Source organism: Bemisia tabaci, chromosome 2 (genome assembly GCF_918797505.1).
Source record: "Bemisia tabaci chromosome 2, PGI_BMITA_v3".
Taxonomy (NCBI): domain Eukaryota; kingdom Metazoa; phylum Arthropoda; class Insecta; order Hemiptera; family Aleyrodidae; genus Bemisia; species Bemisia tabaci.
Genome location: NC_092794.1, coordinates 26037718 through 26053556, shown reverse-complemented (window position 1 = coordinate 26053556; position 15839 = coordinate 26037718). Strand labels below are relative to the sequence as shown.

The 15839-nt window shown below is 36.1% G+C and overlaps 3 protein-coding genes across 4 annotated transcripts in view; 2 read left to right on the top strand and 1 right to left on the bottom strand.

Annotated features, from left to right (window-relative positions):
• drosha (ribonuclease 3 drosha) overlaps window positions 1-4669 on the top strand; it is a 28110-nt gene extending 23441 nt beyond the window's left edge. The window contains exon 20 of the mRNA XM_019044588.2: window positions 130-4669. Coding sequence (XP_018900133.2) covers window positions 130-2735 — 2606 coding nt within the window. The 3' untranslated portion in view covers window positions 2736-4669. The remainder of the gene's footprint in view (window positions 1-129) is intronic.
• A 513-nt stretch (window positions 4670-5182) lies between these two features.
• Window positions 5183-8074, bottom strand: Srx (sulfiredoxin). The gene is made up of 3 exons (XM_019044590.2): window positions 7747-8074; window positions 6863-7131; window positions 5183-6120 (listed from the first exon to the last, which is right to left on the bottom strand). Exons 1-3 carry the CDS (start codon window positions 7796-7798, stop codon window positions 5911-5913), a joined length of 531 nt encoding a protein of 176 aa, XP_018900135.2. The 5' UTR covers window positions 7799-8074; the 3' UTR covers window positions 5183-5910.
• A 687-nt stretch (window positions 8075-8761) lies between these two features.
• Window positions 8762-15318, top strand: l(1)G0320 (signal sequence receptor subunit 1 l(1)G0320). 2 transcript variants are annotated; one of them, XR_002008929.2, is made up of 6 exons: window positions 8762-8985; window positions 9608-9799; window positions 10811-11070; window positions 11736-12003; window positions 12562-12690; window positions 13359-15318. XR_002008929.2 is itself a non-coding variant. In XM_019044664.2 (5 exons), exons 1-5 carry the CDS (start codon window positions 8922-8924, stop codon window positions 12636-12638), a joined length of 861 nt encoding a protein of 286 aa, XP_018900209.1. In that variant the 5' UTR covers window positions 8762-8921; the 3' UTR covers window positions 12639-12691. The 2 variants fall into 2 exon arrangements, 1 of the variants encoding a protein (XP_018900209.1); XM_019044664.2 differs by lacking the exon at window positions 13359-15318 and having other exon boundaries at window positions 12562-12691.
• Window positions 15319-15839: the final 521 nt, after the last annotated feature.

The following is a 15839-nucleotide window of genomic DNA, read 5'->3' as shown; positions in this document are numbered from 1 at the left end:
TTTTTTCCATTTGAAGTTACAGAAATTTTCCTTACCTTCTTCACCCACTGGAGACTTTGATTTAATGAGACCTTCGTTACAGGAGCTTTTGTATGATGTAATTCTCTCATTGTCTCTTTTTTCTATCAGGTCTATTCCCGCAGTTGGACCATCAAAAGCGTGTTATAGCTAAAAGTATGATCTACAATGGGCGAGCGCCCAATCAGAAGTTCAACCAGCAGCAGAGTACAAGATTCGGACAACGAGCTGGCATACGAGGAAGACTCAGCAACAGAGGCAGGGGCGGTCTTGCGAACAATCAACCACGAATAAAACGAGTCAACAAACAGCTTGGCGCAAAAGCTGCGCTTGAAAATAAAGACCCAGCAGGACGTGGAGCCACGCGAGGTGGGAAGACCTTTGTTGGAAGATCTGATGCAAGAGGAAGAAGACCGCTCAGGAGACTCCAAGACAGGGATGATTCTCGCCAATCCACCGTGAAAGAAGAGGAGGATGAGTTTGATTCTACGATAAAATCTCATATTATGAAGGAAAAATTGAACAGGCAGATCTTAAAAGAATGGGAAGAAGAATTGGCAGCAGAGACTGAGAAGAAGGACAAAGAAAAGAAAGAGAAGGAAAAACAGATTCTTCTAAAGAGGAGACAGATTGCAAAAGAGTGGGAAGAAGAGTTAGCTGAAACGGAACGAAAAGAAAAAATTCGCAAAAAAATATCGAAAATTAAGAATCTCGGCTCCAAAGCTGTGCAGAAAGAAGCCACAAAAGCTGAAAGACTGAAAAAGAAAGAAGAAATCCTGAAACTGAAGAAAAAACTGAAGCTTCGATTAAAAGAGAAAAAGCGCCTAAAAGCAAAACAGAAGGCACAGCAAAAGTTAAGGAAGATTCTGTTGTCTGCTGAGAAGCTGAAAAGAAGACTTCAAATGAGAGAAAAAATCATGGAGTGGCAAGCTTACGAAAGCGAAGTGAAGCGGAAGCTTGCAGAGGAAAATGAAAAAAAACAGAGAGGAAAGGCGGAAGTTGAACGAATGCGAATGCTTCTCAAAGGATGTGCGCCCTCATCCGCTCCTGATCAACTCAAAACTGAGGAGGGAGAAGCCACGGAGAAATTTACAGAAAGAAAAAGCACTGACAGTTCTTTAAAAGCTGAGCCTATAACAAAAGAAGCCTTGTTAGAGGCAAAGTTAGAAGTAAAATCTGAAGTGAAACTTGAAAATCCTAACTTACCCCGTATGCAGAGTAAATCAAATCGATTAGAATCTAGAATCCTTGAAGAATCCAAAAAATCAAAGAGTTCAGGGCCCATGGAGACTAATAAGAAATCAGAGGTTTCCAGTAGAGACCAATTTCGGGTAAAGCCTGAGAGGTCCTCAGAACCAGATCGTAAAGAAAACAAAGAGGATGACTTCTTAAAATCTGTTTTGCCCACAATTGAAGAAATTTCAAATCTAAAGAAGATGTTAGAAGAGTTCGATACAGATAAAATGACGAAAAAAGATATCGAAAAACTTAAAAAGAAACTAAAAAAACAAAAATTAGGCAGAGATGTTGAAAAAGCAGAAAACGATAAAAAGTCTGTCCCTTCAAAATCACGGAGGCGTAGAACTGTTTCGTCAGAAGGATCCTCCATAGAGCGATCACCATCCCCTCGCCATAGGAGGTTAGAGGCAGAAATAGAGTCGTCCAAAAAGCGCAGGTCAAAAAAGAGGGAAAAGTCTGTATCCAAGAAGCAGGAAAAATCTGTCTCTAAGAAGCGGGAAAAATCTGTATCCAAGGTGCGAGAAAAATCTATATCCAAGGTGCGAGAAAAATCTGTATCCAAGATTCGAGAGAAACCTAGGAGATCAGTCTCACCTCTGCGCAAAATGAAACTTAGGTCACCATCTCCAGTCAGACGAAAACGCAAATCGAGTCATTCTGAGAAGTCTAGTTCCAGTAAATCTAAGTCTAAAATTCATGATGATGTGGGAATGCGACATCGTAAAATGCGTAGCAGATCTCGGTCGCGGGAGAAAGGTCGGAAAAGTGTGTCACTTTCCCCTGTACGATCTCAGAAGCGCGTTCGCAGAAGTAGGTCCTTATCTCTGTCCCTCTCCCCTCCAGGCAAACGATATCGAACAAAATCGAGGTCAAGATCTCCTAAGTTTTTCAGTCATCATAGATCAAGATCGAGATCTCGCTCCCCAGGTGACAAGTATAGGAAATCCAAGAGTTCTCGGTCAGATAGAGATGAGTATCTGAAGCAGATGCTGAACATGAGTCAAAGTAGTACAGTTTGTCCAGGTTGTATTGCAGGTACCTGCGCAATGAGCTCTAGTCATTTAGTACCTGGTCCAGTGGCACCACCCATGCATCCCCCTCCTATGGCATATGGCCCGCCTGGACCACCAATGATCTGCCCAGGACCACCGCGCCCCGGACCACCATGTCATGGACCGCACCCTGGACCACCACGCCCTGGACCACCAATGTATGGCCGTTTCCCTCCCCCTGGTCCCATGCGAGGTCCTCCCTTAATTAGAGGGCCACACCCCAGATTTCCTCCCCGAGGTCCATTGCCGCCTGGAGTTGCTCCCTTCCAAAGACCTCCAAGAGGTCCACCACGACCTGGATTTAGACCTGGATTCCGACCCAGAGGCCCCCCTCCTCCTGGAGCATATTACCCTCCCCCAGCCCCAGGTCAGTTTCCAGCCCAACCAGATCCAAATTACTCTGGTCCTCCGAACTATTGGGCTTAAGCTCATCAGGTCACTGAACATTCCTCGTCATGTTGCAAATGTTATCACCAATTCCAAAGGTGATGATGTGTTATCACACTTCTTAATTTTGACTACTATGCAAAGTGTGTGCACCTGACAGTAAATGTAAATACACCCCCGGAGGTCACTCCAACGGAAGTTAGATTTTGCAGTTTACAATCCATTTAAGTGAAAATGAAGTCCTTAAGTTTTTTCATCAAATTCATCTTCCTTGTGATCAAGAGATTTTAAAAAATGAAGGGCCTTATTTTTCTTGGGTTATCTCAACCCTCACTCACTGTCAAAAAATGTGTTTTGTTGTTTCTCATGTCAGGAAGAACATACTGTCGAGATCCTTTTCCACTAGAAAGAGGCTATCTTGGAGGTATATTGTCACTTCAATGCAAAATTATGTCCAGCAATTACCAGACACTGTTGAATCACAAAGATTCTAATAATATTTTGTTTGACATCTTATTGTCAGTTGTACCAGCTGGTCGTCCTCACTCAGAAAAAATGGGAAGCTGTAGTCTTCAATATGATAATTGGCGGCTGAGGAGTAGAGTTTTTGGGCATGCAGTATTGTTGAAGGGTTGAAACTCAGGCAAATTGGCAAAGAAGCCGGGCTCACTAAAGCCAATCAACCCTTAGACAATAGATCCAACTGCTCCTCTGACTTCACCCCTTAAGTGGCCACTTTTTGTGTTGTGTACTGTAATAAAAAACTACCAGATAGGTCCCTCTTCCCTCTTGTTCCTTGGCCTTCTGGTGAAAATTGAGCGAGATAATTAATAATGTAAGTAATATCCCTGCATTATGCTTTAAGCATTCTCACCTTTTACTTTTCGTGTATTCTACGCAAATATGTACTTGTCATGACTGATAATACCTACTTAGGTACCTATAAAAAGTAATTTCTGTTTTCTTATTACTGCAAAAAAGTCTGTGAAACTCTTAGTTTTAAATCTCTTTTACTTTTCAAATGTTTTTGTCAGTTGATTTTAAAGTCATCATTTCCTTTTACCTCTCTTTGATTTTTTCATGAATTCCTAACATGAAGTAGGGGGGAAAAATATATTTTCCTCAGTTTTTCAGGCTACGAGCTAAATTATGAGTATTTATTTCAGAGAACAGATTGCTGAATCTCGAAACAGTAAAGATTTCAAAACATTCTCTTCTTCATATTTTTTTTTCCCCGCAAGTTTAGTTTGTCTAGAAAAAAGTTGATGTATATTTTTTTTTTAAAATCAAGAGCTACGTTATCATCCTGTTAGTGAAAGATGAAAAAACTTCACCCCTAAAAAGGTCACTTTGGTTAAAAAATTGTGAAGGTAATAAGTTGGTTGCTGACCGATTAAACTTTTCTTTCACTGAAGGTTTTTTGTGTAAGATTTGAAGAGCCGGTGAATTCCGGTTTTTAGTTCCTATTTTATATCATTAAGATCAAAATTCGAGTGTCCAGCGTTTATGTTCCTTGCCAACTTGTTACAAAATTGACATCTATCTTTAAAGTTTTTCCCATTATTCCGCAGGGAAGTCATTTTTAATGCTGCTCATCCAATGTTACGAAAGAAAGCAATTTCTCCTAGAAATGAGTGCCGGTCATTTGTTGACACCTTAATGGACCACTCCTTCCCCATAATTGCATTGTTTGTAACCAGCTCCATCCTCGTGAGGTACACCTAGACAATTTTTTTTATATCAATGTCAAAAAATGTTAGAGATGACCAGATATTGGTACTCACATTTGCCGTATGAAAGGCTCAAATTGTTTGTCAATGAATGTTTGATGTGAGCACATTCATAATTGCACGTTAATACCGAGTATTACCTACTTTTTTCTGCTGAATTGATCCGTGAAAAAAATGTTGTAGATACCTAAAATTTGTTATGAAGATTCTTTTCCATTTGAAAATAAAAAGTTTGTAAATATTCCCAGCTGAATTCTTACTTGCACGTTTCTTTATATGAAACATCTTTTGGTTTTTGTTAAAATACTGGCTTTGCTCTCAGTACACAAAAGATGACATTACATGTAGAAGTTCATTTTAGATGTTAATTCTAAAAGAGATCGTTTTCAAAACCCGAAATCTAATTCAAAAGTTTCATAAGGCAAATCCTCAGTCAGTAGGTTGAACAAGACCGAGCATTAACAATCAGGAGACGTATGGTTTCATTCCAGGATCCAGAATATGCATGATGTCTCTGGATGTAATGGATCCATATTTTGTCCGAAAAATTTGAAGCAAAACTGGAATAGATGAAAATAATTTTGATAATCATTTATGCTAAATGATTATGATTTTATTATTCATTTTAGTTTTTTAGAAGTAAATGCAGTATGTATAATTCAAAAGTCAAATTACATATGTGGTATCTGTCGACAATTTCCTGAATTGACATGTCAACGTTGATTGTGGAAAAAGAAAAATCGTTGAAAAAAGGACTGACAAGCATGAATATATATTTTTGCTAATATTGTAATATAAATGGAGGTATGTGTAAAATTAAAAAATTATCATAAGTGAATTCAGTCACAGGTACATGTTTTGATTGCAGATTACTAGGCTTTTCCTTGCTGAAAATATAGAACATGTTATGTACATAAATGCAGAGTAAAAATTCATATAAATTGTAAATACTGATGTTTGTAACAATAAAAAAGGCATCACAGACAACACAAAATTTTGTAAAACGGATTCAAGGATTGAGGCACTGGGTGCAGACAAGACACTTCTCAGTTACGATATTTCAGAGTTTCCATCGCGATGTAATTTATTAGAGAGGAAACGATAAAGTGAATTTTTTTAATTTTTTTATCCAGAGCATTGTGAAGTTCTGAAGAATATTCCGTAGAAGTTTCAACAAACTACAAACATTTGTTTAAAAAAAAAGACTCACTTGCACATTAAATTAAAAGAATTAAAATGAATCAAATTTGAGTGAAATCAATTGCAATTGGGTCTTTTTTTTTAAAAAAAAATTTGATCATTTTCTTGTGCAGCCTCCAAGGCAAAAAAGTTTTTTGAATTTTCGATTTTTTTGTTTTATTTTCGTACATGCATTTGCTTTGTTTAAAATGGATGAAATATTAGCAGAGATAAGACACTGCAACTGAGGAGTGTCTTTCCTGCTCCCTAGCGCTTCAATTTTGCTCAGAGGAAGTTCTGGTTAATCATTTTAAATTGGGAGTTGATGCACCCAAGTAACAGTGTAAATCTGTGATGGTAGATTTGACTAGTTTTGCTTTGACTGTTGGTCGATTTATTCTTTGGTGTGCAGCATAGCGATGACATCCTCCAAAAGAGTAATAGTAGTCTCCACCTTCAGAGCCCTTTATCCAAAGCACATCAATTGGCGGAACTGAATCGTATTTAGTCGGATCCTATTGACCAAGAAAATCCATTAGGTACAAAATAAAATTTAACTCAAGTGAGTTGGTAATGGGAATGGCTTTGTACTACCTGAGTAGCAAAATAAAAATATTTTATGAAAAAAATTTAGGAAATTAAGAAAAAGTGGCTAGCATTGTGGAAAATGGAAAATTTAAAGTGAGAGTCACTATTTACCAAGGGAAATAGGTCTATTTCCTGTCTACTAAATGGATCTACTTTCTGTCTAGAAAATTGATAAGGCTATTTCCTTAAGAAAAAATATCCAAAAACCTGATGAAAAAAAAAGAGAAAAATTGGATATTTTCTTTATCTAGGTATTTCTTGGAAATTTGAAATTCAGAAAATAGATAGAAAAAACACAGAATGTAGACAACAAAATTGTCTGTTTTCCTTGTATTTAGTGTCCGGAACATAGATAGAGAATAGAAGTTTTTTAATAATTTTTTTACCTCTATTTTATACATCTATTTTCTTTCCATTTTCTTTCTATTTTATTTTTCTGTCTAGAAAATAAACAATTTCTAAATTAGTGCCAGACAGAAAATAGAACCCCATGTTACTTGGGTGGGAATAATTTGTCTCATTTCTTTTTATTTTGAGGCACTAAACTCAAGACCCTCAAGTCAAAAAAATCAAATTCGAGCTATCGTTAACACATCTCAGAGGGATGATTTTATAAGTTCACTATCAAACTAAGTCGGTAGGCACTTAGTAAATTCATTGAACATTTACCTGAAGAGCTTGCATGAGGCTCGTGACTTTTTCTTCATTCAATTCGGACACAAATGGCCTTGTAATGACAGACATTGGTATTTCATGGATCTCATCAATTTGATCTGAATGAATGCTAACTACATCTCCTGTCTCATTTGCTGGGTGTCTTTGATCTCCAGTTGGTGCAATGTTATTGCTATTCGACTGATGCGTCATTATATTATTTGAGAGGCTCATCTGTGGTGAACGCGGTTTTCTGCAACGTTCAATAGTTTCTCTTGACATTCCTGAAAAGAAAGACAATTGTTATATTGTAAGCATTTCATTGTAATATAGGGGTCCCTGAAATTAAGAAAAAAATTAAGAATGACTAATCTTGAAGGTACCCAAATATACAAAATTATTACCTAATAAAAAATTAGAGGGAAAATAAATATTTGTGCAATTTGCCTTGTCAGGTGGTTAGGCCATCAAGTAGATTATAAACAGAACACTTCACCGCTAATAGAAAAGCAAGAACATTGCTCTCTACGTCATAATATTCAGTCACACAAAGTAGGTACTTTTTTCTTGCTGCCTTAAAACTTTTATAAGTGGCCAGTAGTACTGCAAATTTGTTGCATCATTTACTTAAGTAGTACACAGGAGATTTTCTCAGCATTCAAATCTTAAACAACTGGGAACTGATAGAAATGGTGAGGTTTTTCGGAATTTTAAGTCCTTCCCATCTTTAAATTCAGGTACCGATTTCAATTCAAAATTAACAATGTATACAGGAGGAACCCCTGAAGTACCTATAAGTACTTGCTATCAGTCTGCTGACTTACAGTTTTGGAAAAATCTTACTACTTAATGTTAGTAATGTTCTTGAAATTATATTATAAGGTAAATTCCAGTCAAACCTGTAGTTACAAGTCTGTACACCTGAGGGCTCAGCTTCAGAATTGTGGTCATCCGATAGTGTAATACTGAATGATACAAGAGACTAAAGCAGATGACTTAATCACTTGGTAGAACTTTTTGACAAACAAAAATGCATGGGTAGAATATTCGGGAAACAGATCTGACACTAGATAGAATCAAGCAAAATATTTACTTTAAAATTTTGAAAAAAAGTGAAAGATAAGAAAAACAACACCTTACAGATTTAAGACCGTAATAAAAATTATGTAAGTATCTACAGTTCTTCGCATGTTGTAATTTCAAGGTAATTTACAGTGCTTTAAATGATCTCATGTCAATATCAGCTGTTTGAGATGATGCAATCACTGCGACATTGCCAACGCGCGCCTACGCGCGCCTGAACGGTTATTTGCTGTGATGTCAACATGGTTGATGACGTAGTCTAACGTCGTTCACAATGGAATAAGATAGTGGTACCACCTATTTTGTAGGGTGATATTTCACCCCGCCACTCGATGAATTATTCTTCATCATAGGCGGATGTTTTGCGGCATCTTCTGATTTGTTCCTCAACTTTCAAACTTTTTTCTGACAGCGTAGAGATTTTATTTTATCACTGATGAATGGTAATGTGGTGTCGGCCAAGAACACGTAAAATTTTTCCAAAATTGATTGCAAAAGCCTATTTGTCATTCGCTGCTTACAACTTCGAGCCAAAATTCCAATGAATCATAAATTATAAATTATGCATTTTTTAAAATACAATGGGCAATGAAAACTAAAGTTATCATCCTAAATGAGCTTGAAAAAGACAACGAAAAAAAAACCAAAAATAAATGCACTTTGACTTGATCTGATTTGACCTACTCAAAAACCTACTGGTAGAACTACTACTTCCTCAAGTTGCATACTCTCAAGGAGTAACTTCCACTACAACGTAATTTCTCGGCCTGCGTGTTTGACCACTCTAGCTCTCTACTCTGTGATACGTGACGTAGCCGGTATTTCTTCCACGTCTTATCAACGTTGACTGCGGAAACTCCAAATCGTCAAATCCTCCCGATGGTAGAGTAAGGTTATTTCAATACCCCCTTTCCCTTATTTTCAATTCAGCAATTGAACGCGCATCTCTACTGACTAGTGTAACTCCTAAAACCAGTAATTAATAGGCAAAATGAAATACTTTTCACTCTTTCTTCTTTTGGTGCTGCCAGCAATCGTTTGCATCTTTGAAAGAGGTAAGTTTCATCGAAGCATTCTCAACTTTCTAATGAAGCAACTCTGACTTAGCATCATAAGATGACCTGTGTTTGATTACTCCAGTACATTTTCTATTTTCTTTCTAAAGTGGCGGAATCAAATTTACTCTAGCATTCTCATTTTGCGCTTGCAATTTTGAGCTTTCTCGTGTTACTGAAGCTCTTAAAAGTCAGCCTATTGTACCTATAACGCTAAGTTCCTTTTGGCCGTAGCATACATTGTTACATCTACAAATTGGAAAGTATACAACCTAAAGCTGCGCTTCATAAGCCCAAGTGCTTCGTGCCTTTGAAGACTCATCGTATAATCCAGGAAATCAGGGGAAAACATCTGATTTCCTATACCGATGCTTGTTTTAGTGAGGATGCATAAAATCTTGACTTTTTCAGCCAATATCTAGTTTTGGGGTTGACGATGTTTGCATCACTCTCAACCATACTCAAGCCGTAAGTGAAAACCTGCAATGGTTCTATTTTCTTTGGCCACAAACGATGACCTCCTTTTCGTAAGGTACATGGCGTTAGTAAAGCAGGAATGAAATATCTGTGATATTGCAGGTTTTAAATTACTTAAGCTCCCAATTTCTTATTTTTCTTTCAGAAAATGGAGTCTTCGTCAGGGCAGTGGATGAAGATGACGATAGCTTGGTCGATGTTGAAGGAGAGGAACAAGAAACTTCTGTGACAGATGAAGGAGGCGAGGAAGCCGTCAAATCTGCGAGTGGAGCAGCAACGAATGCAGATACAACTGTCTTATTCACGAAACCAGTGACGCCTGTTGGCACTTCTCTAGGTATTTTTTTTTTTTTTTATCATCTATTTCTTTGAAGCGTTGCTCTTTATTGATTCTTGAGCTTCACCTTTTCTTTCTTTCTTTCTTTCTTTCTTTCTTTCTTTCTTTCTTTTTCTTTGGCATAATCTAGGCACATTAATTTTTTAGATACCACAGAAGTAGTCTAGATGTAATGCTACAGTCAATTTCCATCCATTTCTTTCATATACTTAGTTGAAAAAGAAACAGTAAGTATGTAAAAGAAGTCCATGAATTGAAAAGAGTACACAGAAATGCCAATAAAAGAAAATGATGCCCCTAACTTATAACAATGGCAACTAAGCAAAGGAGAAAAAGTAATCAAGAACTTCTGATAACACTATTTGTAAAGTAGGCACAAGTCATTTCGACGTTGAAACTGCAGGAATGCGTATCTTGATTTGCAGTGCTCTAGAGTTCCTGTTATACCTAGGTACCTAATTTTTTAAATGGAAAAATACTTTACGTCATTGCTAGAAAACTTCCTCAGACACACGAACTCCCTTCTCTTTGTAAGAATAATCTGCCAGAATTTCAAAGAATAGGTAGCATTGATTTGTTCACCTTTGATCAAATAAAATGCAAGCGGAGATTTTCATGCACCACAAACAAGATACCTCCACTTTCATTAAGTTTCTTTGGTGATTCACATTTCCCAAGTAAATTTGTTCAATTAATTTTTATTTTTTTGTAAAACAGGAACAATGGTTTTAAATTTTTATCATTTTAGGAATGTAGAAAGTGATTAAGAGCATCAAGTAATGGCAATCTCCACATTGTAACTTCCTCATTCCGCAAGTAGGTCGTAACAATGTATAGCTAAATAAATAAAAAAATTACTGCGCCCATCTACTTTTTTTAAATTCATAGAAAAGAATATAATATTGTTAATTTTTATCATTTGCTCACAAATTTCTCACCGTGTTTTGGTATTTTATGCACTCTGGTACCTATTAATTTTTTTTGATGACCGATTATTTTTTCCCATTGCAGATTTGCCAGCTGGCCAAATAGCTGAATTCTTAGTTGGATTCTCTAACAAAGGTAATGACGATTTTGTATTGGAAACTCTTGATGCCTCATTCAGATACCCAATGGATTTCAGCTTTTACATCCAGAACTTCACAACGATTGCATACAACAAACGAGTAAAGCCTCACCATGAAGCCACACTTGCTTACTCCTTTATCCCAGCCGAAGCCTTTGCTGGTCGTCCATTTGGTCTGAGTATCAATCTACGCTACCGAGATGCTGTAAGTTTAGTTCATTCTTAAAATTACCAAGTGATCAAGAGTTGTAAGAAAAGTCAGGACTTCACTTAAAACCTTTAAGTACAGCCAGAGAATTTGAACAGTGGTCATGGAGACGTATCTGAAGAAATCAGGAAAGGAAAATCTAATTGAAGTGTATAGATTAATAACTTTCCCTTCAAGATATTTTTTCAATGGTTAATAGAGATCATATTGACGATGAAACTGCACAGTAATGCAACAAGTGCCATTTGGTCAAACGTTTTACGTTCAATGCTCAATGTTAATCCTTTTTTTAATCTAGAAAGAACTACTGACATCATATGTCTGCTCCACTTGGTATATAATTTAAAAAGAAATTTCATCAATTGGCACAGTTGTCAATGAGTATACATCATCAAACAAATATCACTTGTGAAACCAGGAAGTTGTGTTTATCGATTTGCAATGTAGTACTTAGATTTCCTTTTCAATCATCCTTTCATGAAGAATGCCCGATAATCGTTAATACGCAAAATTTCATGTGATATTTTCTTGATCCTCTCAGAGAATGCCCTGTAAGTTTCCCACAAAAATGTTCAAGTAATATTATTTTTGATGTAGAGAGGTGTGGACATTTTGAAGGACTTGTTGACTTGTTACTAACTTGTAACCTTTTTTTTTCTTAGGCTGGAGAGCAATACTACGAAGGAATTTACAATGAAACAGTAAACATAGTGGAAATTGATGAAGGTCTCGATGGAGAAACCTTCTTCCTATATGTCTTCCTTGGTGGTTGTGTTGTTCTACTGTTAGTTGTAGGCCAACAGCTATTATACTCTATTGGCAAAAGACGTCGAATTGGAGGTTCTTCGAAGAAGCAAACTGTAGAATTAGGCACGAAAAATGATGATGTGGACTATGAATGGATCCCTAAGGAAACACTTGCACATTTGAGTACGTAGTTATGATTGATACCAATTTTTACATATCTCTTCTCTTTATTTCTCATTACTTTTATTAAATTTTCCGGAATCACTTTGAATCTTTTAACATGCCCTTTGTCATGGATTGTTAGGTACCAACACATGTCATTTAATACCATGGAATTCATGACAAAATATGTTTTTTTAAACAACAGCATCTGACAAATGAGCTGAGAAATAAAACAATAGGATGGTTGAAACCATGGGTTAACACTTCATGTGACGGCACGAGTAAGGAGCCAATGAGAAACGTTCCATTTTTCATTCAAATTTAACTTCTATTTTCTCGTTTTTGCAAGCTATTAGAACATTTCTAAACTCGGAAATTTTCTCTGTGATGAGTTTTACAGTAGAGACATCTTCCCACTTCAAACCCACTTCTGTACCGTACAACTGTCCCATTGTAGTTTCACTTTACCAAAATTGAAATATCTAATTTAGTAAACAATTGACTGATCCAATCCATCGCATATCTCATCTCATGCGCTATTCCAGTCATTTTTACAACTTGTAACCTTGTTTGTTTCAGACCAATCTCCAAAAACACCAAAGCAAAGTCCTCGACAGAGGAAACCTAAAAAGTCACCTGGAAAAAATGAAATATAATTGTTCCTTCTTACAATGCCAACTTAAACTGTCTTCTGTTGAAGATTTATTAGTAAGTTTTAACGATCTATTTATTTACATGAATCTCTCTGGGTCTTACTGTTCACTCCTTTTTATTGTATTTTCCAAAGAAAATACATTATTGCATTTTTAATGATAATTTTTTTCCTGTCTTTCTACCTTTTTCTTCCTCAATGAATGAGTGATTTTATTCAACGTTCATACAGTGGTGGATACAGATAGAGCTTAAGGGATTGTTAGGCTATCTTGAGAGGGGAGGGTCTGAAGATGACTCTGGTTCTAAGCAGACTGGGGTCTGAAAGACGTGTCCCAGATGCGCCAAAGCCTTGCCAAACATCAGTATAAATTCCTTGATTTTGATTTGAGATCCCCTGATACCATGAACGGTCACCCATTTCACTTGTTTTCATGTAGAGGTGTTGTCAGCTACGTTAACAGTTGTTTACTTTTGATTGTCATGCGCAGTAGACTGATTAATGTCTCTGCGCACCACAGCAGTGTTGCTTGCAATCATGCCATGGTCAGCCATTCGACAACTGCACTGCGGTCGTTTACAAATGGAAAGTAAGCAACTGCCAACTTAGCTGACGATATCTTTAAGTCAATTTTGCAAACTCAGATTTCAAAATTAGATATTTATTTATCTTTATCATTCAGTTGAAATGTTTTAAAATGTTTAATTTATTTTGGAATTTACAGGAATTTAAAAAAGGACATCCGCAGCTCAATCTGGAATTCTTCAAAAAGTTCGAAATAAGTCAAGATTTTGTTTGAAGATGTGGAGAGACAACACACAATGCACAACCATCGAATGACGATTTCCTCACTCGAGCCTTCCTTTTTTTCTCGTCAGTCAAATTTCATTTTGTGTTGTTAATGATTTTGCTGCTACTTCAGGGATTTTATCCAATTAGCAGAGCTATCAGGGATTTTAGAAAGCTCTCTTAACGGACATTTTCAGTGGGCTCTTCAGCAGAATGTTTCGGAAAAATCCAATTACCTCTCTCAGATCTTAGCTGTCGCAAGTTTTTTTAATTTAAAAGAATGAAGCACAAAAATTGTAAGATATCCAACCCCCTGACACATTGAAATTTTGTGAGCAATAGTTAGGCTAAGCTGCCAACTTGTAGGATATTTTGTGAAAATTACATATCAACAAATGAACAAAGAGAGTTTAAATCAGGGACGGACGGATATTGAAAAAGTGATGGAAAATATCAACCCATCTGTACTTAAACCGGCTTGTTTTAATTGTTTTTTGTTTTTGAGACAAACTGGTCCAAAATTACTCCAAGTATCGTATCAACCAGCCCACTGGGATTTTTTGCAGTGTCCCAGCCTACCTATCTGCCCCTGCTTCTGATATGCCCTAAATGATGCTTCTTGATCACACATTTTTTTTTTCTTCTTATTAAATCTTGTCTTTCATTGCGTATTCCATTGACGCAGTTTTTAACTTGTAGATTTTAAGTCCCAAGTCTTAATTATAAAATCCACTCAATACTCCAAACTCGCTCAACTTTAGACATATTTTCTTGAAGCATGAAATTGACAAAATCCCAAATAATTCCAGCAAGGAAAGTGAAGATAAGTACTAATTAATCTCCCAGCTGGTGAAAGTGAATGTGATAGAATCTACATCTATTCTTTGTTTAAGACCTTATTCCAGGCCAAAGCTTGCCTCATTTCATGGATTTTGGTTGGTTTCTTGGGATTGTGGATTGCAAAAGCTTAAAAATGATTCATTGTAATGAGGGAAGCATGCAAAGAATAAGATCTGAGTTTCCTTGTTTTTTGTTTTTTCCGAATCACTCTACTCTTTAGCCAGCTGATATTGATTTTCACTGCTTTAACCAAACGAATTCTTTTTTATTTTGTCCAAAAGTAAGTAAGATAAGTTTTTTAAATCCGATCAAATTTTCTCCCCCCAAGACAATACCTGAACATCTCTTTGCCTCATACATATATAACTAGCCCACAACATTTGATTCCTTCAATTTTTTCCCTCCAAAGTGTATTTATCAATGAAGTATGTATGTATTCATGCATATCCCCCTAACACAAGAGATTTTCTTTTGATGACTCAATTTTTGTACCCTTTTTTTTTACTGTAATTTTGTAAAGTTTTGATCAGGAACTTAAGTCAGTTTTAAAGGCCAGCTTGAAGAACATCTTGGCTGATAAGACGTCACCAAGTAGGAAGGATTTATCTGAAATTTTTTTTTTTATCAAAAGTATCCTTACTAAAATATTCTATTGAACTTAATGTTGTCCTTTAAAACCCTCTATGTAGAATGGATCGAATCTACGTAGTGATTGCTGATTTTAACTCTGCTAGTACTAGTCACCTGTTACGGTTTTTATTATGTACTCAATTCTTCATCCCAAATAAGTGCATTTCAGATGCACTGTGACATCAGCCAAAAGAGACAGTAGAACTGCAAGCCAAAGTTTGCAGAGCTCCTGTTCTAGCAAGTCTGAAAAGCTGGTTCTCAGTTCCTCGTTTAGGTGTTTCAAATTATAAATATTGTAAATAAAAGCAGTGTAATTCATAAGTCCAAAGTTCAATTACGTTAGATTGTTTTTGTGTACTATCATCGTGTAAATTAAGACAAATAATTTCATAAATTAAATTAGTCTGTTCCAATTTTTTTTATAACTCTTGTCTGTTTTATTTTCTCTGAAACATTTTATCCTTAGCCATGAAAGTAGTTTTGATTGAAACTACATAGGAGAATTTTTAATTTTTTTTTTTTTTTATTTATTTTTAAGGCTCCAATTAAGTTTGTCTAATTTTAGGGACTCAAAATGTTACGCAATTGAGTGTGCTATTAGTAGTGCTGTAAAAAATGCATAGTAATCTCCAAGAATCTCAGTGGGATTTTCTTGATACATTAAAAAAGAATCATAAGTAAGTAGTGAAATAGAAGTCTGCCAAATTATAAATTGTACTGTAATTTTGGCAGCGATAGCGTGGATAATGTTTTTCAGGGCGGATTTAATCTATGGAAGAGTATGGGCATAATTTGATATCATTTAGTGATTGGCAACTAAGACTTAGAGTCTTAATACCTATCGAAAGAAAAGTCTTAAAAACGTATTTCAATGTTAGCGTGGAAAAAGTCTCGTTGCATTTTTATGGAAAGAACGTCTCGACTTATTTCAGTATTTTCTCATTGA